General features: G+C 52.4%; 1 protein-coding gene and 1 long non-coding RNA gene across 9 annotated transcripts; one reads left to right on the top strand and one right to left on the bottom strand.

Moving 5' to 3' along the window:
• Window positions 1–777: 777 nt before the first annotated feature.
• LOC138447543 (uncharacterized) lies at window positions 778–5,757 on the top strand. The gene is made up of 4 exons (XR_011259881.1): window positions 778–2,423; window positions 2,530–2,614; window positions 3,333–3,442; window positions 3,980–5,757. It is a non-coding gene; the product is annotated as an uncharacterized lncRNA (long non-coding RNA).
• On the bottom strand, window positions 2,983–19,030 carry ALDH3A2 (aldehyde dehydrogenase 3 family member A2). Of its 8 annotated transcripts, XM_069603626.1 has the most exons (13): window positions 17,373–17,738; window positions 17,124–17,250; window positions 16,186–16,346; window positions 13,793–14,024; window positions 13,002–13,087; window positions 11,716–11,924; window positions 10,635–10,752; window positions 8,868–9,009; window positions 8,189–8,355; window positions 6,748–6,847; window positions 5,568–5,803; window positions 4,855–4,960; window positions 2,983–3,150 (listed from the first exon to the last, which is right to left on the bottom strand). In XM_069603626.1, exons 3-12 carry the CDS (start codon window positions 16,336–16,338, stop codon window positions 4,889–4,891), a joined length of 1,515 nt encoding a protein of 504 aa, XP_069459727.1. In that variant the 5' UTR covers window positions 16,339–16,346; window positions 17,124–17,250; window positions 17,373–17,738; the 3' UTR covers window positions 2,983–3,150; window positions 4,855–4,888. The 8 variants fall into 8 exon arrangements, with proteins under 8 accessions (XP_069459727.1, XP_069459725.1, XP_069459730.1 ...); XM_069603624.1 differs by having other exon boundaries at window positions 17,138–18,425; XM_069603629.1 differs by lacking the exon at window positions 4,855–4,960 and having other exon boundaries at window positions 17,138–17,250; window positions 17,373–18,133.
• Between the last annotated feature and the right edge of the window lie 3,373 nt (window positions 19,031–22,403).

Genomic DNA, 22,403 nt, shown 5'->3' on the forward strand with positions numbered 1-22,403 from the left:
ATGGCGGGTCTGAGTGGCGGTTAAATTGCCTCCTCTCACCTGGACTGCTCTTGATCAGTGCTCAGCTGACCAGAAGATGAGACTCCTGGGGTTGGACCCGTTAATAAATGGCTTCAGGTTGGAGATTTCAGATCAAAAGGAAATAGAAAACGCCCCTGTCACACTGAAAAATAGGCAGAGTCTGCTGCCTAGGTCTGTTCACAAAGCCTTTGTGAAGCTCTGGAAGGGGGGGCTCAGTGGGCCCTGCACACATCGTCCACCTTGCTGAGACCCGTCTGCTTCCGGCTCTGGAGCCTCCTGCAGGTCCAGGAAGCTGGTCACCTTTCCCCGAGTCCTCTCAGGGCATCAGCATTTTCACTTGAGAAATGCCTTTCTCGTAGTAGCGTCAGGATATAACCAAGGGCAGTCAGTAAAGAGTCTGCTTACAATGCAGGAGGCCTGGGTTCAATCCCTGAGGTGGAAAGATCCCCCGGAGAAGGAAATGGCAACCCACTCCAGTGTTCTTGTCTGGAGCATTCCATGGACAGAGGAGACTGGCGGGTTACAGTCCCTGGGGTTGCAAAGAGTCGGACACGGCTAACACTTCGACGGACAGTGAGGCCTAGGTCGCTGGGCCAGGGAGGCTCAGGACAGAATTGGGGGCTAACCCAGTCCCAGGGTGCTTTGAGGCCTGGGACTGGGGACATGTTCGGGCTCCAGGCTGCACATGGGGCTCTGGGGGCTCAGCCTGGCCTTCAACATCAGTCCCTTTAATGTGGGTAGTTACATCCACAGACACAGTGGATGCACTAATCAAGGTGACTAGGGAAAAAGGATGCAGAGTGCAAACGTTTGACTCCATAGAAAGGTAGGAGCCAGTGTCATCTGTGACCTGAAGACTCAGTGAGCTTCTGCACCCAGACAGAATGAACAGGTATGGAACAGAAAGGCCGTGCTGTGTCCTAGGGTTGCATAAGTGAAAGGAAGGTGTTAAGTGCTAAGTGTCTGACTCTGCAATCCCATGGACCAGAGCCCACCAGGCTCCTCTGTCCATGGGATTTTCCAGGCAAGAATCCTGGAGTGGGTTGCCATACCCTCCTCTAGGGGATCTTCCCAACCCAGGGATCAAACTGGAGTCTCCTGCATTGCAGGCAGATTTCTTTACCACCTGAGCCATCAGACTGCAAGGCACTGAGGAGAGAGGACTGCAAGCGCCAAGTCTGGGAAACAGCGCATCTGCACGAGCCCCCGCTAGGCGGAACCGACGCAGAGCCAGTTTCTGTGCAGAGGCTTAGGGAACTGGGGTCTCCTGAATGTGCTTACAGAAATGTTATACTTGTTTTAGGTCAGCGATGGGTAAAGATATAGTTAGAAAGAAACCTATTTACTATATATAGGTGGTTTTTAAAAACAACGCACAAGTGACAAAGTAAAACCTGAGAAATCTAGGCTGAGAAATTGAGAAAGAATTTAAGTGGATCAACACTACCTTTGATAAAGGCAAAAAGTGTATTTCTAGTTGGAGAAAATTTATGTTTAAACAATTGTCTTCATCAGGGCCTATCTGAAAACTAACATTATTAAAATTCATGCCAATTTCATCAAATATAATGTGTCTACTTTGAAGCAGAATATAGCAGTAGACAAGCAAATAATTTTAATTAGAAAGTAAAATGCACAATATACCAAATGAAAACTCCATTGTCTGAGATATTTTATGGCTGACTATTCTGATAAAGCCCCAGTGTAAGCAGGTATGTCCTAAGCCAGCCTAGTGATTGGTTGTTGATCCCTGTGTTCTGTAATGAAGGCGTAACTCTCTGCAGTCAGCCAAAGCAGGTTCATTCAATGGTGGATCACATGTGCTGTGAGGTGAGGTACATTCTCTCATTGAGTGTGGGGGCAGGGAGGACCCCCAGGGCTCTTCTTGAGACTTTCTGTTTGGCTGAAGCGCTGGGTCTGGTCCCAACTGTGCTTGGGAGGTCCCCTTCAGTGGGCTGGCTGCTGTCCTGGTCATGGAGAGCCCTCTTCCAGATGCCCCTCACCAGCCCCTGGGGCTCACAGGCTTTAAGTTGTGAACACCCAAGACCTCTTGTCCAGGACAGAAACTGCTCCCCATGTTAAGTTCTGGACAGAATCTGTTCAGCAGTGCCCCTCGCAGGTTTCCAAAAGTGAAAGTCAATCAGTTGTGTCCGACTCTTTGTGACCCCATGGACTACAGAGACCATGGAATTCTCCAGGCCAGAATACTGGAGTGGGTAGCCATTCCCTTCTCCAGGGGATCTTCCCAACCCAGGTCTCCCACATTGCAGGCGGATTCTTTACCAGCTGAGCCACAAGGGAGGCCAAGGGGATGCTTACTCGCCTTGTGGTACAGAAGCAGGAAACTTGAAGATTCGTCCCTCAAGAGCCACTGACTTGCCATGTGCAGCCTCTGATCAAGGGTGGGTATCATCTGAGTACCATGACGATAGCAGTGAAACAGGCCAGTGGCTTTGTAAGATGCACAAAGTCTACGAATGACAGATGATTCTTGCACCAAACTGGCAGCTGCCTTCCAGGAGCCCAAGGATTTACCATGTGTGGACATCACAACAGACCGTCACAAGCCGAGCTCAGGACAGGACAGAGAGTGGTGAGAAAGGAGGGCTGCCTCCTGGAGCTGTCTTCTGGTCCCAGGATCAGGGACAGGGCCCCCCCGCCCCCCAGTTCTAGTGCCCCAAACCCCGAGGACTCTGGGAGATCTTGCCTCACCTCTCTAGACTGAGACCTGGAAACATGTGCAGGGCAGTCTCTGGAAGGCTTCAGGGAGTGCTGCCTGAAGGTGGGGGTGGGGGTGGCAAGCCCCATGTCCCTGGTAAAGAGTCACTGAGCAGGTCTGGGAATGTGGGCTCACCCAGTGCACTCCCTGTCCCTGCCCAGAGCTCTAGGGACGCAAGTTCTCCAAGTGAGCGTGCTCAGTCCTAGGGGGCCAGGGTGGGGAGGTAAGTGGGGGACTTTGGCTGAAGCAGTGAGTTTTATTAATGGTGAATGGCAAGGATGGTGCGTTTGCATATCTTCTTAAAAAGTTCTGGTACAATTTAAAAATGATTGGTTGGTTAGCCACTGAGCAGAATAATAATTCAGCAGAGACGATGAGGAGGTGGCTAGGGTCCATCAGTAGTATCCGCCCTGTGGTGGGGAGAAGGGATCCAAGTTACAGCCAGTTTATGACCCCCTCAGCCCTGCAACATGGGCCCAGGGTCAGAACCCCGACCAGCACCTCCCATCCTGGAAGTCTCTCCTCCAGTGACAGCAGGGCCCACAGGTGCCTAAGGACGAGAGGTCATGCTCTCCCTCCCAAACGACAACAGGATGGTGGTATTGGAAGCAGTACTCTGTCCGACATGGAGGAGACATGACAATGAGCAAAGACATAAGTTGTAAGAAGGAAGTGGACTGTCCACGCGAACTCTGAAAACTGGTAAGCAATTCTGCTTCTCAAATTCCAGAGAGTAATTAATTTCATCAACACCCACTGAGGCTTAAAGAAGCATAGCCACAGAGTTCAAACGATGCATTTAATCCTCAAGATCCTGATGACATCGATTGATTTTAACCTTTTATTTTCCTCAGCTTTTAAAAACCCCAGCAATGCTTTCCGTAGCTTAGGCTAACCTTTACTGGAACCCTATCTAAAAAGGATGTGGAAAATGCCCCCACCCTGAGATTCTAATGTGCTCCCCTTAGACTAATAACTGTGGCTTTCAGTTTCCCATTTTAAAATGCTCCAAATGCATTCTAATCCTAGTAAACTGAATTATTAGAATCAATCAGAGCTACGAAGTGCAAAAAAACAATTTCAGAAAAATGTTTGCAGTGATCACCAACAAACATTCCTCAAGAAAATGGCCAATTTAGGCACAGAATCCTTTGCTGAAAATAAAAGATGATTTTCTAAAAGGAGGGTATAAGCGTAGAGAAGCAGCAAAGAGAGAAGAGCCCCCAAATCTTTACCCAGTCTCACACAGGATCCAAAACAACTGGAACACCTCGGTTCCCAGTGAGGACAGCAAGAGGCGGGGCTGCCCGTACCCTGCGGGCTCAGAAGAGGCCTCACCCAAAGCCATAATTAAATCAATCTCCAGGCCCAGCTAAATAGACATTTTTACAACATTGATGCATCTCTAGAGCCTACCAGACAAAGACTTGCCTGCCAAACCCTTTTGGGAACTTTGTGCAGCGCTGCCCGCCCATCTGGCAGGGAGCACTGCTCCCTAAGAGGGGGCATGCCTGTGGGGATCAGTCTGCCTGCACCTCTGGATTCTCCACCAGGCTGAGCGACTCCATCGCAACCAAGGAGGTACTGATCAGGCTGGGGACCCACGACTTGGGAGAGGACAGGCAGACAGGGACCGGAGACCAAACAGGGCCACCAGCCTCAGCAAGGGGCAGAAGAGCAGCAAGGCAGCCCACAGCAAGCTCTCATTCACCAGGTCTGCCACATAAGTGCTGAAGTTAAACTTTAAGAAAAACAACTCAAAAACGAAACAAAAAGTGACTCTGAGCTTTTTACGAGATGCTGCTCAGACTCTGAAGCTAGGTCTGAGTGGCTCCACGGGCACATCCTTGGGGCAGCTGAGCGCACATGGCTGTGGCTTTCTGGGAGCAATGGTTGCTTCGTCCCGACCCTCTAGAGTCCGGCCCTGGACTGAACCATGGCTGTCAGGTTTAACACTCTGCTGCTCCAGGCTAAAGTCCAAAGTGCCTGGAGACAAATAAATTGCACATTCTTTTTCTGGTAACACATGAGCCTCTGAGTGTAGAAAAACACGTGATCGGAAGAGCACACACCCCACGCTGGCCCGAGTTACAGAAAGGAAGAGACGGCCCTACCTCCTCTCAACACAGAGTGGGTTCTGAGACCGGCTCACGGGATGGCACGTCTGTGAACTGCCAGAAAAAGCAACAGGGCCTTTGTCCTCAGCACAGCCTGGTACCTCTGAGGAAACCCAAATGAATTCAGATGCGGCTGGTGTCTCCAGCTCTACCAACACCCTCTCAACACTTAAACCAAACATAGACACGAACGCAGCTGTTCCTGTTAAATCTGGCTTTGCCCTGGGAAGCTGCCTGGCACCGGCTCTCCTAGCACGTCCACGTCTGCGATGACCAACCACCAGAGACACACACTGCGGTCAGCCTCATGGCCAAGCTGCCTCCACCAGCAGCCTGTCACCAGAGGACTGTCCTCCACCTCCACGCGCCGGGTCCATGCACATCCAGGAACCAGCTGGCCCCAAGGCACCAACAGTGAGAGGATCAAGGGTTAGGCAGCTCAGCTTCTGTAAGCGAGCTCTCCAGGGCTTTAACCACAGACCAGAGGCAGCGCATGGCTCCTGTGAGGACAGGCTTGTGGCCTGGACAGTCTCTGCTGCTGGAGCCCAGAAGCAGCCAGAGATGCTCAGAGAATCACGGGCTGCCTGCAAGCCATCGCTCCCTAGCCCTTAGTTTTAGGCTGAATGTTAACAGGATGAGACAGCACTGATTTAATAAGATCGGAGGCGCTCCCAAGACAGAGCCACCCCAGGCAGCCATTGGGGACCCACCTTGATGAGCACGGCGGCCAGGACGCCCAGGAGAGTGAGCAGCAGGAGGCCGAGTTTCCCTTTGTTGAACCGCTTCAACAAGAAAAATTTCGCCCAGTCCACCTTCGACTGGCTGTTAGGAGGGTATCGGAGTTGGTTCGCGCCTTCCCGCTTGAGAGTTTTTAATAAACAGGGACGTTGATGGGAAAAAGTATCGAAACTGTGTTTTCCGTGATACGCTCCCATCCCGCTGGACCCTGAAGTCAAGGGCAGATGAGACAAGCCGCTGTAGGTAACGGAGCTCCTCCTGCGTACAGGCAGGACCCCTGCCCACCAGCCTGGCAGGAAGGGGGCCTTGTTCCAGGAGGTCCTGGGCCCCCTGCCCATCGGCATGGGGGGAGCGCCTTGTCCCCTGCACAGTGGACCCGGCCCAGGACATGCTCAGGGTGCTCCCGGGACAGGCTCACTCTACCACAACCCCAGTTCCAAGAGGGAACAGGGCAGGTAGGGCCTTAGTGTGGCCCTGAGGGTCTGACTCTGGGAGCCCGGGGCTGAGCTACGCTTCCTCCAGGCTCTCGGGAGGTCATGTGGTGGTGCTAACAAGCTGGTGGACACTTCTGCCCTTTCAGAGCTGTGCTCCGGGCCTGTGCTCATTTGTCTGCTCTGTCACGTAAGCCAGGCAGACACGTGTGTGGCTAGGGTAACCAGGGCCCAGGGCATGATTTGGGTGAAGCTGAAGCTGCAGGGGGATTCTGTGAGATGTATCAAAAGTTGTGCCTTTTAAAGAAAAAGTCTAAATTACAAAATATTAAGTGTTTATGTCTGAGAGGTCATTGCATTTTCCCTCACAACTTTCCATAGTATTCTGTTTTTGTGCCTTTTCCCTAAAAATGCAAACGGACATCCAGGTCCTCGGCTGCTGTCTGCCCTGCCCATGGCCCCATCCCCCGCCTGTCCACGGGCCCATCCCTCGCCTGCCCATGGCCTGTCCCTCACCACCTCATTCATAAAGGACAGAGGGCAAGCCTCAGTTCATCTGAGACTTGATTCTTGGCCCAAGACATGCCCTGCATCTGATGAAGAACCGCAAACCAGGGAAGCAGCAAACTGTAAACCATTACAGACTGGGAAGCGCCCCTGAGGGTGGAGGGTGGGGACAGGCCAGAAGGAGACTCTGGGCAGCAGCTGGGAGGGGCCTCACCCACGCCTCCGAAGGGCAGAGAGCTGAGCATGAAGTGCATGATGACGTCATTGCCTGTGACACCGCCGCTGGACGTCCCGTCGATCATCCGCTTGATGAGCTGAGGGGAAGAGCAGAGGCCCCAGGTCAGCTGTGGCTGGCCCAGGACACACGTCCTCCTGAGGTCAGACCCCATGAGCAAGCATGGTACAGGTCAGCTCTCAGCTGCACATCGAGTCCTCCGGGGAAGCAATGCAGAGGTGGTTGAACACCCGTCAAACCAGCGTTCGACCCCCAAGCCCACAGCCAGGGCCTCTCTTATCAGGGACCATTCAGGATCTATTCCAGGTCTTAAGAATTGTTACTATTTCTTCTTTCTGGTCTACTTTACAGCCTGTGATTTACAGATATTTCATTTCTATGAGACGCAAAAAACATTCAAATGTCCTACTTTTGAAGGAGACCGCTGGTTGGCTCACCTAGGACCCAAATGGGCAGTAACGCTTGACTGGTAAACGTTGCCTCCCTGGTGCCGACCAGTCCAGTCCTCCGTACCGAAGGTCATCACTGACCACGGGACAGAGCCTGACCTGCCACCCTCCACCCAGGCCACAGACCTCAGCTTCCGCTCTGTCCTCCACTGCCTGTGATCATTTCAGCTGTAGACCGTTGTTTTGCTAACCTGATCCTCACTGAGCCCTGCACGCTTGGTCTCCCTAGATGGTGGACAGAGATCAGCCCCTCAACAGCTTGGCCAGCTCTGGAAGCGGCCCCATGACCACCTGCACGGCTGGGCAGAGGCTCCACAGGGTACACCTGCTCTGGGGACTTCTCGGCTTGGCCTGGCTGCACATTCTCCTCCGAGTTTTCACTTTTCCTCAGAGGCTCCTGGCCTACTGGCCCACCTTGAGGCTACTGTCCCTCAGCAGCCAGTCACCTTGGAGGTGCAGATGAACAGGCTTGAGAGCGGTGGCGGGGCTGCTAGGCCTGGGGTGACAAGGTGTGGGTGGCCAGCCTGACTAGGACTGTGAAACCGCTCCAACCACAAGGTTGCATCACTGGAAAAACCCAAGTCCATGGTTTCCAAGCAGCTCCCTTGGCAGTGCCAGAGACCTGCCCCAGTCCGCTCCACAGCCCCGCCTGCATGGCCTTGGGGTCCTCGGGCACCCAGGGTTAACAGCGGGAGAGCTGCTAACACTGGCGCCTGGAAGTCTCCCAATTAGACGGGAGGTGTTTGTGAGTCAACAGACTTGTGACAGTCACTCCGAAGATGGAGCTCTGACCCCAGGGAGTGAGGGGAAGGTCACAGTGATAACCCCAGGGCCTCATTACCTAAGAAAGAGACGGCCAGCTGTGAGAACAGCCTCCCTGGGGACTCAGGCGTAATAATCCCAGTCTGCTTTAGAGCAGAGAAGGTTCAAGAGCGTGGCTCACGACAGCACGCATGTGCTGTGAAGATTACCTTACTGTTGTGAGAAAACACATAGAAAGCTAGGGGCTTTTCGCGTTCATTTATGAACTGTATGGCTTCATCTGCATTCTTCACAGGCACTATTGGAAGAATTGGTCCAAAAATTTCTTCCTGCATCACCTTGGTGTCAGGATCCACATCAGTGAGTACTGTTGGGGCTGAAACAGAAAATCAAAGATGAAAAGGCTGCAGCTGAGCCAGAAACATCCAACTCTCACTGCACACTGCGCTCAGGGTTCCCCCGCCCAGCCAAGTGTCACCTCATGAAATAAGCCCCAAGTGCATGCATGAACCGTGCAAATACTCAATGTCTCCAGGCGTGTGCATCAGGGATCCTTGTGCCAGCAAGGGGGTAGGCAGGCTGGAGTAAATCCTGTGTTCACCTAACCGTGTTCAGCACTGCACACCTGCGTCCTTCCCTGGACAGGCCTTCTTGGGAGCACAGATGGTCTGGTCCTTGGAGGGACCAGACCAGCACCACTTCTTCACTCAAGTGCATTCCTGCCCTGATCTCTCTGACCTTAACTACAACTGAGTGAGGTCAGAGAATGTCATAAAGTGGTAGCATCCCCTGGGCCTTGGCTCAGGCTCTGCCTGCCCTGGGCACATGGGACGACACAGGAAGAAACGACGTGGACTCTGAGGACACAGACCAGGTGGGTCCCCTTACCTATGTAGCGTGTGGCCTCATCCATCTCCCCACCAAAAGCTATCTTCTGTCCTTCCAGCAGACTCTGTATCCTCTTAAAATGACGAAGATTGACGATCCTCTCATAGTCGGGAGATTCTTTTACATTTTCTCCATAAAATTCCTGAGTCAAACAACAGTATCTAGTCATCACCAAAGACCCACATTTTAACTTAATAATTATAAAATTCACTTATGTCCCCAGATCTGGCTTTACACCCTCACAGAATCCCACGCCCCCTCCCCCCCCACCCCCCGAGGACTTCGACAGTAGTGAGGTTAAGCTCCCTGAGAGGCTGAGGACAGGAGTTTACACACACACACGTCTCCCATTTCCCAGTTTCTGGGGTTAGCGTGGGTCCTTCCTGGGGTGGACGCAGAGTGGGTACTGCAAGTCGTGCCCCGTATCGGGGCCCCACGTGCTTCCCTGTCGACTCTGGCTCCTCCGCTCCCTCGAGGAGCTGAGTGGTGGCCTGCAGAGCCTGGAGCACAGCCTGTGCAGCCCTTCGCAGAAAGAGTCTGCCGCGCTTTGTGCTGCTTCCTCCTGGCCTGGAACCTCCACCAGCCACAGACAGTTGGGAAACCACTCAGAAGATCAAAGCACAGTCTGGGTAAACCAATCTCAATGACTCACAGTCAGCCCCATAGGCACGCTCCATCTCCCCTGACCACTGTCCACTCCCCCCATCAACCTTGAGCTGGCTGGTAAGAACATCCCGGGCAGCCTGTGGAAACACAGGGTCTCAGGTCCCTGCACTGGGGCCACTGGAGTGGCTGTTGGTGCCAGCTGCACCTGAGTGTCACCTGGAGACCCCAGACCTCCTGCGGATGGGAGGACAGGAAACTTCTCCTAAATCACGCCTAGCGACTCTCAGGCGACAAGCAGGGCGGTGAGAGGAGAAACGCCTCCAGGAAGACAGGGACTGTCACTCCCAGTCACTCCCACCTGGCTTGTCACCACGCACCCCCAGCACAACTTCTCCAGCCGCAGTGTCTCCTGGAGTCTGGCCAAGGCCCCTCTCATGCTGTCTTTGTCCAGGCCCGCCACAGTCCCACCACTACATCCACATCAAGACCCTTGGCCCCTCACTGCTCACACTGTCTCTCCTGATTGTCCATGAGCCACCTCTCAGGGCTCAGTCAGCACCCAGGGAGTAAACCATGGTTGTTCCAACAACTTCTTCACCCGGGAGGCCCATGACCCAGTGCCATCACTCCTTCCTCCAGTCTGAGTCCCTCGTTTCTCCTGGCTCACCTGGGGCCTTTCTTGACCCCAGCCCTAGACTGACACTTGAAACACCCTCAAAGACTGAGGGCTGCATTAAGCATAGTTAATTCACTCACTCCTCGAAATAGCTGGCTTTGCTAAACCGCCTACACACTGAAGATCAGATGACCTTGACGGGCAGTGGCCACACATTAGGGGTCCTCGACTGCACTGCAGAAGCCTGACGGTCTTCTCCCCAGACCACAGAATCACACCTGAACTGTTTTTTCTAAAGCCTGTGCTGCACCTAAGGAGTTATCATCAACAAATCAGCTGGACGGTTTCTGGTGTGCATACCACCAGCCTCACCTTGCTCTCAGCAAACGTTCTCCAAAAATGTTTTCTCATTGGCCAGGAAGTTCAGTCACAGCTGCTACTGAAATGTTCAAGAGGGGAGGGGATGGGGAGCTGCTGCCCACAAACAGCCAACCTCACTCTGCACCCTTAGGCAGCCAGTGCAACCAGAGGTGGTAAACACGCACCTTCACGGCCTCCTGCACCTTCCGCACGATCTGGTCCTGGAGGGACGGCTCACAGAGCACGTAGTCGGGGGCAATGCAGGTCTGACCGCAGTTCATGAACTTGCCCCAGGCGATGCGTCTGGGAAAAGCACCAGCAGCTGCATTCAGTCCCCGCACCTGCCACCCACGCTGTGCTGTTTACTAACAATGCTCACAAACGTACTCATGAATCTTGACTGAACGATGTTTTAATGACTCATCTCTGTAGCACTTTCAGTTGATGCAGAATATTCTAAGAAGAAGGGAAAGCTTTGTGCCTACTCATCAACAACAATGCTTTAAATGCAGAGACGGCCCTGCCTGCAGCAGGAAAGGACAGAGTGCGGTTTCCTGACACCCCCTCCCTCCTCCAACTCTGGCTAGGAGGACGTCTGGGAGGACGGGGTCCCCTGGCTCTGGGAAGCTGTGCTTGAGCTCTGACAGAAATCCACACACTGGGGTCTCCTGTTCGGGCAGACAGACACCTACAGAGCCCACCCGAGCCCGCCCAATGCCCCCACCCCCTCTCCACCGCCTCTCCGATGGGAGGGGAGCCATGCCGCTCTAGCACTGTCAACTGTGGGTCTGAGCACTTGCTGTGAGCCAAACTGATTCAGCACAGACACCTCCAAACCTTTCACTTTCTAGTTCTCAGATGCAAGATGCTCTTAGTTAGAAGATGAGCAGTATCGGTTATCAATAAATGAACTGAGGAGGTCAGCATAGGGAGTCTAAAGACTTTGGATTATCTACTGTACTTTCTGGATCAGCTACCAGTGGGACAGAAAGATTTCCTGCCTGATCTATTATCTTGAGAACAGAGAGACCTTGTTTTTCATTCCTAAGGATGGCCGTGTGATGTCAAGGCTTTGTATTCACAACTTCCGGCCACGGCGCTAAAAGGGAGTGTGTGAAAGTTCCACGCTACCGCCTGGCCCCCACCCAGGAGGACATCAACCCCCAAGACTCATCAAGGTCTCTTGGAGCCAGGAGGCACAGGGGACACGCCAGCAGGCTCTCGGCTGAGCTGGGAAAATCCAGGAAACCAGAGAGCCAGTCTCACCGGCAGGCGACATCCAAGTCACAGTCTCGGTCCACGAAGCATGGGCTCTTTCCTCCCAGTTCAAGGGTCACAGGGGTCAGATGCTTGGCAGCAGCCTGCATGACAATTTTTCCAACAGCGGTGTTTCCCGTGTAGAGAATGTGGTCAAATCGCTGCTTCAGAAGCTCCGTGGTCTCCTCAACACCACCATTGACAACGGCGTACAGATCCTGAAGGAAAGAGACAGACGCGAATATCACCGACTTCATCCTGTCGTCCAATGTAAATACCTAACTGTCTGTAAAACCAGGAAAAGGTGGAGACCGGACCTGGTGAGGATGGGTGGGGGAGTCCAATGGCACCTGAGAATCTCGACCTGCGGCAGAACTGGCCAGAGAGACCAGCATTTCCACCTCAGCCTCACAAGGCCACAAAGGAGAAGAGGGATCCCACCCAGGACATGCAGAGCTGGGGGCAGGGCGAAGGGAGGGTGGCAGGGACGCAGCTGCTGTGGGTGAGCACAGGACAGGCCCTGGGCACGTCCACCTGGACGTCCTTCCTGAACTCAGCTCAGTGCAGGGCTTAGACCACGGGGAGACCGAGGGACATCTGAGTCTGAACATGTGTGAAACCCAGTGAGGGCCCCCAAGGTCGGGCCAGCTGCTCCCTACCCCATTGCCACCAGCTCCTGTGCCTGCTGGCTGGGGGCCTCATAGCTGCCTCCCTGAGAGTCCCTGAGGACCCCCTCCCCACAGAGCTAAACGGCATCACAACATTCTCTGCCTTGCACCAGACCCCTGATCGTTTTTTCTACACAGCTTCTGACACTCTTCACTGCCAGGACTTTAACCCAGAGTGAGGGGCCAGCTCCGGGTCAGCAGGCTGTTTCCTTCTGTGGTTTTCAGGCCACAAACTTGTCCATTTAAGCCTGGACACACTCTCACACAACTGAACCTCGCTAGGAGCACCTGGCTCAGCTCCAGTCCCTCGTCAAACAACCCACTACGTGAGTACACCTAAGATCGCGGCAGATCCAACAACAGGTCAACTCAGAACACCACACAGCAGGGGATGCTCTCTGAGCAGCAGAGGTGCTGATAAGGCCAAGGGCCTGAACAGACTGTAACCACAGCAGCTGAACGATTCCAGTTTGTCTTGGACTTCACTTCTCTTGTCAGGCCAGTTGTAGGAGGCTTAGGGAAATGGGGCATGGAGGCCCGACCACCAAACAACGGCGGCGGGAAGAGCGGGTACCTGTTCCCCACGACCAACAGACAGACATGCATGCCAAGGAGGGGCACTCTCACCTGGTCCAAGTACTGAGGGAGGAGCTTAGCCAAGAGCTTGGCTGTATTCTCACTTACTTCGGAAGGCTTGATAATCACAGCATTTCCTAAACAGAGCAGAAAGCAGGACAGCACTGTCGAGTACCTGAGTGACTAACAGCCACCCAGATGGTGCTAACGTGCGGAGCATAGGCTAAGCGTCACTCCACGTCTGTGCTCGGCCTTGTTCACCGTGGGCCCGAGTCACCCCACTGCCTCCTTCCTATAGGCTGACGCCTCCATTCTCACCCTCCAGGTCCCATCAGCCTCCCTACGTGGCCTCCAGCGTTCCCACATTGCTCTCACTCCCACTCCTGGGTTTTCCTGTTTGCCCTGGGATTACTACACAAATATGAGCCTTGTCATCATGAAGCTGTTGATCTGGATCCTGGAGAACTGAGAAATTAATCCCTTCGCACTTGCTGTGGGCCACGGAGCATGACTCCCACAGTCCTTATCTGAATGCAGAATCTAGTCAGACAGGATCCAACTGATTCATCCAAAGCCAGAGGTGGTGACTGGGAACATGGACGTCTGACTCTTGACCCAGTCTGTGGACTCACGTGTGCCTCTCCACCCTCATGGGTTCCCTCTCCAGGGCTCCAGAAAGCAGTGGCCACACAAACCTCTGAAGCCCACTAAACAAGAATAATGCTATGACTTTTCAATACACTGCTGGCTTACACTAAGGCAAGCCACCACAGCAAGTGCATTTAATTAGGCACCCTCCTTAACATGCAACAATGGCACGAGGACACAAGCTGACCCCAGACCTGCAGCGATGGCTCCTATCAGGGGCTGGATGGTGAGGACAAAGGGGTAGTTCCAAGCTCCGATAATCAGTACGACCCCCAGGGGCTCTGGCTGGATGTAGGCCTCATCCAGCATGGTGAGCAGGTTCCTCTGAGCTGGTTTAGCAGCAGCCCATTCCGGAAGCTTCTCCAGCACGAGATCAATTTCTCCAAGCACAGAAATGACTTCTTGACTGTATGCGTTGAATTCGCTCTGTCACAAGAGGATACAGTTAACTTTCATGGGTCTGACATACTCAGGCAAGGGAATCCCCTGGTGGTCCAGTGGTTAGGACTCTGCTCTTCCACTGCAGAGGGCATGGGTTCAATCCCTGGCCCAGGAACTAAGATCCCACAAACCATACAGCAGTGTACAAAGAAACCAAAGTGCTGGGCTAAGCACACCTGTCAGACGGGCTGGTTTGCTGTGTAGATTTCTCTGCGCCCTTCAAGCCCACAGTGCATGCCTGCTAAGTCACTTCAGTTGTCTCCGACTCTGCAGTCGTCCAGGTTCCTCTATCCATGGGATTCTCCAGGCAAAAACACTGGAGTGGGTTGCCATGTTCTGCTCCAGGGGAATCTTCCTGACCCAGGGATAGAACTTGCCTCTCTTATGTCAACTGCACCGGCAGGCAGGTTCTTTACCACTGTTGCTGCTAAGTCGCTTCAGTCGTGTCCGACTCTGTGCGACCCCATAGATGGCAGCCCACCAGGCTCCCCCGTCCCTGGGATTCTCCAGGCAAGAACACTGGAGTGGGGTGCCATGCCCTGCTCCAGGGGAATCTTCCTGACCCAGGGATAGAACTTGCCTCTCTTATGTCAACTGCACCGGCAGGCAGGTTCTTTACCACTAGTGCCACCTAAAGCCCATAGTATACGCTCATTAACTCCCTAATATATTCAGTCTCTCTAAATCCTTCTTTACCGATCCAAGACATTTAAACCCAGGCTTAAATGGTCCTTAATTAATAATGGTGTGCCCTAATCTCACTTTACAAGCCACAGTAATTATGCTTTCACCCATATCTTAATATTTCACCCTTAATACACTGCCTTATGCCAGTCCTCCCTGGTGGCTCAGATGGTAAAGCATCTGCCTGCAATGCAGGAGACCCAGGTTCGATCCCTGCGTTGAGATCTCCTGGAGAAGGAAATGGCAACCCACTCCAGTACTCTTGCCTGGAGAATCCCTCGGATGGAGGAGCCTGGTAGTCTACAGTCCATGGGGTCGCAAAGAGTCAGACATGACTGAGCGAATTCACTTCACTTCACTTAAAACTGTAGTTTCACTTTGGGCATGTTTTGTTTCTGGACCAAATTTAACACCCTCAAGGGCAAGGAATTTACTGTACTTCTTTCATTTTTTTTTTTAAAGTCATGTCTGACTCTTTGCGACCCCATGGACTGTATCGTCCATGGAATTCTCTAGGCCAGAATACTGGAGTAGCTAGCCTTTCGCTTCTCCAGGGGATCTTCCCAACCCAGGAATCGAACACAGGTCTCCCACACTGCAGGTGGATTCTTTACCAGCTGAGCCACAAAGGAAGCCCTGTACTTCTTTCATAATCCTTAAGATACACACTCAGAAATGCTGATAGAGGGAATGATTCAGACATCTTGCTTCAGACAACTTAAATCCACCTTCTGTGACACAGTGCTTCTCCACCGTAAGTAAATGTTATAGTTCTGTTGTAACTACTGGTGGTGGTGGTGGTGTTCAGTCACTAAGTCATTTCCGACTCTTGTGACCCCACAGTCCATGGGATTTCCCAGGTAAGAATCCTGGAGTGGGTTGCCATTTCCTTCTCCAGGGGACCTTCCCAACTCAGGGATCAGATCTTGATCTTCTGCACTGCAGGTGGATTCCATACCACTGAGCCACCAGGGAAGCCCACACTTCTTATGTTTGTACTCCTCAAAATAATCTTTAGGGGGAAGTGAGGGATGGAGCCTCGCAAAGCCAGAGCAAGGCCTTGCTCTGGCTTTGCTACCCCTAGAATAAAGAGGGGGAAAAAAGAATAGTAACAACAGTATTATAGAACACAGGGGACAGTATTTAAACCCTAAACACTCGCCCAAAACCTTGCTATTTAAAGCAGGGTTCCAGAAAAAGGCAGCGTTGTATCATCCGGGAGCTTGTTACAAACTCGGGCTCTCAGAGTGCCCCCAAACCTCACCCGACCCACGGAAACATCGTCTGCCTTTAACACGTCCCGGGTAACTCGCGGGTGCACAGATCTGAAACCTAAAGTCGTGGTGGAAAATCCGAGCGCAACCAGCAGCCATAAAGTTGAAAGACAGTAATCCGGCCCGCAAATTGCTCAAATGACCCAATCCCGGGAGAGGGGTAAGGGTGGGGTCAGGTCCGGGCGCACCTTGCTCAGGTCCGCACCGATGGCCGCCAGGATGTCCTTCTCGCGCTCCTGCACCATCGCGCGCAGGGCCTCGAGCTGCCGCCGCCGGAACGTCAAGGGGCGAGAGCGGCCGGAGCCGAAAGCCGCGCGAACCCGCTGGACCTCGCGCTCCATGGCCGGTCCTGCAGGAAGAGGGGAAATCCGGCGCCGTAGGCGGCGGGCGGGCAGAACGCGGGGCCGCGGGGCGGTGCCGCCCCATCCCCGCCCTCCACCCGGTCCCGGGCCCACGGCTCACGGCCCACGCCGCACCTCAGCACCCGACGCGCCGACTCAGCCGACGCCAACTGCCCGGCCGACGCCCAGCCAGCAGTGCTCAGCCCCGAATCACGCGCCGATTGGCCGGCGCGGCCCACGTGACCCCCGCAGGCCGGACACTGTGCGGGCCCCGCCCCCAGCCTTCGGCGGGTGAGCCGGGGAGGACGACGCGTGGGGGCTGGAGGGGACCTCGGCTGCGCCTGCGCCTGGGGCGCGCGGTTCAGACCTCGCAGACCTGGCCCCGCGCCAAGCGGCTCGGGAGGCGGCGCTTGGCCGCCCACACCGCTTCTTCCGGGCACCGAGTCTCTTGGACTCGTCACGCATGTCAGTACCCTGCGGCATCTCTTCTTCCCTTATCTGCCGCTCTCCTCCGCTTCCACCGTCCGTTTGCTGTCCCCTCCCCCACCCCAGGTCCCTGTCCCACTTTCCCTCCTCCACCCCGAATCCTTGTCCCCCTTCCCTCCCCCTCCCCGAGTCCCTGTCCCCCTTCCTCTCCCCGAGTCCCTGTCTCCCTCCCCCACCCCCATCCTGAGTCTCTGTCCCCCTTTGCCTCCCCAAGCCCCTGACCCCTTTCCCCTAGAGGGCCCGGGCTCCGGCTCCCCCTGCACCCACGGTGACAGAGCCCGCTGCCGGTGGGTGCTCACCTCACTCTCCTCACCTGTGCTGGTTGGAGGAACCTTCTGGCTCCTTCCTGACTTCACTGAGACTTTAATCTGCCTGTCACGTGATTGCTTATCATTTCCCTGTGCTTTGACTCCTCAGGGAGAGAACCTGTTATCCGGAGGTGAAGGACTCTGCCTCAGGATGGGGAAGTCTGCCCCTTTCCCGGGATGCGTCGCTGATGCTTCCCCAGAGGTGCGCTTCCCTCCCGGCCGCGGGGTCTCCCGTGAAACCTTCAAGGGTCCTGTCGCGTCTCCTGTTTGATGCGTGCTCTTCTGACAATATACAAAACTGTTCGGAAAACCGAGCTTCTGCACAGCGCTTTCCTCCATGTGGTTATTGCCCACCTGGGCTACAGCCCTCGGGTCTGGCCAGGAAAAAAAAAAACAACTCTCTTCTAGTTTTATGAGCAAACTCCTTGGAAAAGACTTCGATGCTGGGAAAGATTGAGGGCAGGAGGAGAAGGGGACAACAGACAATGAGATGGTTGGATGGCATCACCGTCTCAATGGACATGAGTCTGAGCAAACTCCTGGAGATAGTGAAGGACAGAGAAGCCTGATGTGCTGCAGTCCATGGGGTCGCAAAGAGTCAGACATGACGTAGCAACTGAGCGACAACAACAGTCTTGTGAGAGAGGTTGTTTACTGATCACTTGCCTCCACACTCCGCTGCAGCTGATCACTGCCATCTCCTGGAGGCCGGCTTCGCTTGTTTGCCTGTTTGTGTTCTGCTTGTGTTTGGCTTTGCTTGTTTGTGTTCTTCTGGTTTTCCTTTCTTTCCCTCACAGAGTCCTTTGGGTCTTTCTTTGCCGGATCTCTTCTTCCAGGCCTCCTGAAGTTCTGGTGCCTGAGGACTCAGTCCCCAGGCCTCTTCTCTTTCCTCAGTCACAACCTCATCTAATCTCCTGGACAGTGCTGGAGGTTTTCAATTCCATCTGGTCCTACCCTTTTCTTTGAACTCCAATAGGCATGTTCAACTGCATCCCTTTCATACTGGCGTTCATAATAGGCAGGTTAAAGGTGACCATGGATAGAATTGCTCGTTTATTTTAATCTACCAAATACACTGCAGAGCTCCTCCAGTGTCCCCAGTCTCAGTAAAGGGTACCATCCTTCCTTTATCCTTTTTATTCAGGCCAAACTCCTTAGATTATCCTGATTCTTTGGCCTAGCTTGTTGATCCGAGCACTTCTGCCCTAGTTTAAGCCATGATAATTCTTACCTGCACTTTATGGAACCTCCCACTGGGTTCCCTGCTTCTGCTGCTGACTTTGGGAAATTGTCATTTTTTGTCCTCCAGTTGCCCTTATGTAACCTGCCCCACAGACTCCCAGCATGTCGGAACTGTACTTTGCCAGGTTCCCATGGCTGCTGGCTTCCAGTGGGTTCTGCCTCTGGAGGCATGAGCAAGAGTGAGCAGGGTGAGGAGGAAGGCAACTTTCTGCTTCTGGGTTCTGCAGTGTGGTGGTTGCCGGCCATTCCTGAGGTGGAAGTGGAGCAAGGATGGTTCCTCCCTTGGCCAAGGGGGCTATGTCTGGTAGACGCAGGGTGACAGTGACAGCCTGTCCGGGTGGCACAAGGTGCTGGTGCAGCCCCCCGGGTTCCTTCCAGCCAGGGGTATTCTAAGCAGCTTCCCATCTGTCCTGTAGTCTTACTGTTTAGATTCCCTCCGCCTGCCATAGGTTGAGTGGCTTCTCTTTTCATATCTGAATTCTGACTTTGCTGCAGCGTTTCTCCACCCAGCTGTCAGTCATCAACACCCTTGATCCTGTCCTCTGCTCAAAGCTTTCCATTGGCTTCCTGTGACATTTAGAGTAAAATCTAAAACCCACACTGTGTTCAGCAGCCCCGTGTGTCCTGCCTGCAGCCTCCTCTCCAGCCTTGTTCCAAGTGATCCTCCCACTGAGTGGAGTGCTTGCCTCGTTGCTCACAGAACGGGAAGCACATCCCCACTCAGCGGCTTTACTCCTGCGTCTATCCTCAGCCTGGAGTGCTCAGCTTACCTAATTCCATCTTTGGTTAAACGTAACATCCTTAAAGAAAACTTCTCTTTAAAAAAAAAAAAAGCTGTAGTCTCCAGTGTCTAAGCCAGCTCCATCCCTGAGGGTTGCCTGTGCCTGGCAGGCTTACAGTCTCAGGTCAGTGAAGGATCCTCCTGCTGTCCCAGGGCACGGCATTCCCGGGAGACTGTCCCAAAGGAGACGGAGGAAAGCCAAGAAGCATTTAAAATGCTAAATCTGTTTTCTTAATTTTATTTTTGGAGTATAATCGCTTTAGAATGTTGTATTAGTTTCTGCTGTACAACAAAGTGAGTCAGCCATGTATATACACAGTGAAAATCCTCTTTGGATTTTTTTCTGTCAGCAAAGACAGTCAGTTCAGTTCAGTCACTCAGTCATGTCTTACTCTTTGTGACCCCATGGACTACAGCACGCCAGGCTTCCCTGTCCTTCAGCATTTCCTGGAGCTTACTCAGATTCATGTCCTTTGAGTCAGTGATGCCACCCAAGCATCTCATCCTCTGTCATCCCCTTCTGCCCTCAATCTTTCCTAGCATCAGGGTCTTTTCCAAAGAATCAGTTCTTTGCATCATGTGGCCAAAGGATAGGAGCTTCAGCATCAGTCCTTCCAATGAATAGGATTGACTGATTGGATCTCCTTGCAATCTAAGGGACTCTCAAGAGTCTTCTTCAACACCACAGTTCACAAGCATCAATCCTTTGGTGCTCAGCTTTCTTTATAGTCTAACTCTCACATCCATATGTGACTACTGTAAAAAAAAAACATAGCTTTGACTAGACAGACCTTTGTTGGCAAAGTAATGTTTCTGCTTTTTAATATGCTGTCTAGGTTGGTCAAAGTTTTCTTCTAAGCAGCAAGCGTCTTTTAATTTCATGGCTACAGTCACCATCTGCAGTGATTTTGGAGCCCAAGAAAATAAAGTCTGTCCCTGTTTCCATTGTTTTCCCATCTATTTGCCATGAAGTGATGGGACCAGATGCCATGATCTTTGTTATTTTTTGAATGTTGAGTTTTAAGCCAGGTTTTTCACTTCTCTTTCACTTTCATCAGGAGGCTCTTTAGTTCCTCTTCACTTTTTGCCATAAGGGTGGTGGTGTCATCTGCATATCTAAGGTTGTTGATATTTCTCCCAGCAGTCTTGATTCCAGCTTGTCCTTCATCCAGCCTGGCATTTCGCATGATGCACTCTGCATACAAGTTAAATAAAGTTGAGAAGGCAATGGCACCCCACTCCAGTACTCTTGCCTGGAAAATCCCATGGATGGAAGAGCCTGGTGGGCTGCAGTCCTTGGGGTCGCTAAGAGTCAGACACGGCTGAGCGACTTCACTTTCACTTTTCACTTTCATGCATTGGAGAAGGAAATGGCAACCCACTCCAGTGTTCTTGCCTGGAGAATCCCAGGGATGGGGGAGCCTGGTGGGCTGCCGTCTGTGGGGTCGCACAGAGCCGGACACGACTGAGGCGAGTTAGCAGCAGCAGCAGCAGCCTTGACATACTCCTTTTGCAGTTGGGAACCAGTCTGTGTTTCCATGTCCAGTTCTAACTGTTGCTTCTTGATCTGCATACAGATTTCTTAGGAGACAGGTAAGGTGGCCTAGTATTCCCATCTCTTGAAGAATTTTCCACAGTTTGTTGTGATCCACGCAGTTAAAGGCTTTGGCATAGTAAGTAGATGTTTTCCTGGAACTCTTGCCTTTTCTACTATCCAACAGATGTTGGAATTTGATCTCTGGTCCTTCTGCCTTTTCTAAATCCAGCTTGAACATCTGCAGGTTCTCAGTTCACGTATTGCTGAAGCCTCACTTGGAAAATTTTGAGCATTACTTTGCTAGCGTTTGAGATGAGTGGAATTGTGCGGTAGTTTGATCGTTCTTTGGTGTTGCCAGCAAAGACAAGTGCTAACATAGGCCTTTAGTGACAGCACAGTGATGTCAGACAAACTTTCCAAGTGTGGGCAGAACCTGATTCTAGAACTGTGGCAATGTTTACATTGGCTCAGAGTTCACCACAGATCACCCTTTTTGATCTGACGTGGGTAGACATTTTAAACTTTGAGCCAATATAAATGTTACATAAGGGACTAAACTGGCTTATGAGTCTCATCACAGTTTTTTAAACATAAACAATGAGCAGAATACCAACGTGAAAATAGAACAGGAACCAGTGTCAGCTAAGGTAGGTTAACCTCTGAGTAGCCAAGGGCTGCTTCTCCTGCTGAGGGTTTGACCTTAGGATCTTAAGAAGAATCTGTTGTGATTCTAATATTAGGCAACATCACTGAGGTTTGACTCCTCGCCCACTCTTGAGCATTTTTTTTTTAAATTAACTAAGGGGTCTGTTGCCCCTGTCCCTTTAGGAGAGCCCTCTCTGCCAGCTCCTGAGGAGGTCTTGCATATTGCCTTATGTATTTTCTTGTATTAAGGATTACATTTTATTGGATATGACATAAATACAAGAGGTCGTGAATGATAAACGTATACAGTGAATTATGACAAATTTAACCTGCCTATTTAACTGCCACCTGGAATGTTACCAGCACCCCTTTATGTCCATATCTGGTCACTGGTACAGAATTTCCACGTGAAAGCAAATACGTGTGTAACTGTAGTAGTCAACTTTCCAGTGTGCTCTTGCCTGTTCATAGTCCACGCACGTGTGTGTGACAGTCTGCTAGCTCCACAGCCTCATCAGCACTTGACAGTGTCACTTAAAGGAAGTTAACTATTCTGATGGCTGTTTCTCGGTGTGACTTATTTTTTAATTTAATTGGCTGTGCCATGTCTCAGTTGCAGCACACAGCATCTTCATCTTCATTGTGGCACGTGGAATCTTTCGTTATGGCATGTGGGATCTAGTTCCTTGACCAGGGATAGAACCTGGGCCCCCTGCCTTGGGAGCTCAGTCTTAGCCACTGCCGGACTACAAGTGGGGGCAGCTTATAAAGGCAAAAAGCAGAAAGTTGCTTAAGCTATTTGTCACGAGTTAGGTTTGGTGCTGGCGAAAAATAAGGGTGCTGGTTAAGTAGGGGTTGGTTGGGGTTCAAATGGTTGCCTAGTTACAAGGGGAGACCTTGAGACCTTAAGGCTGCAGCTGGCAGAGATTGTTTTGAGAACAGCTGTTGGTGTCCTTGAGCTTGATACAGTGCAGAAAATTCACGTTATCGGTAATGCAGGATTGTGTCTGAAACCACGTCCACAGAGGCCATCAGCTCCGCGCCTGAACCATAGGTACTCCTTCTT

The sequence above is a fragment of the Ovis canadensis genome, chromosome 11, assembly GCF_042477335.2.
Source record: "Ovis canadensis isolate MfBH-ARS-UI-01 breed Bighorn chromosome 11, ARS-UI_OviCan_v2, whole genome shotgun sequence".
In the NCBI taxonomy this organism is placed as follows: domain Eukaryota; kingdom Metazoa; phylum Chordata; class Mammalia; order Artiodactyla; family Bovidae; genus Ovis; species Ovis canadensis.

Coding starts and splice junctions, on each gene's coding strand:
- ALDH3A2 (XM_069603624.1), bottom strand. CDS start 16,338: ATGGAGCGCGAGGTCCAGCGGGTTCGCGCGGCTTTCGGCTCCGGCCGC. Junction 14,025..16,185: donor TCGGTGCGGACCTGAGCAAG/GTGCGCCCGGAC, acceptor CTCTTGTGACAG/AGCGAATTCAACGCATACAG. Junction 8,356..8,867: donor TGAGGCCACACGCTACATAG/GTAAGGGGACCC, acceptor TTTCTGTTTCAG/CCCCAACAGTACTCACTGAT.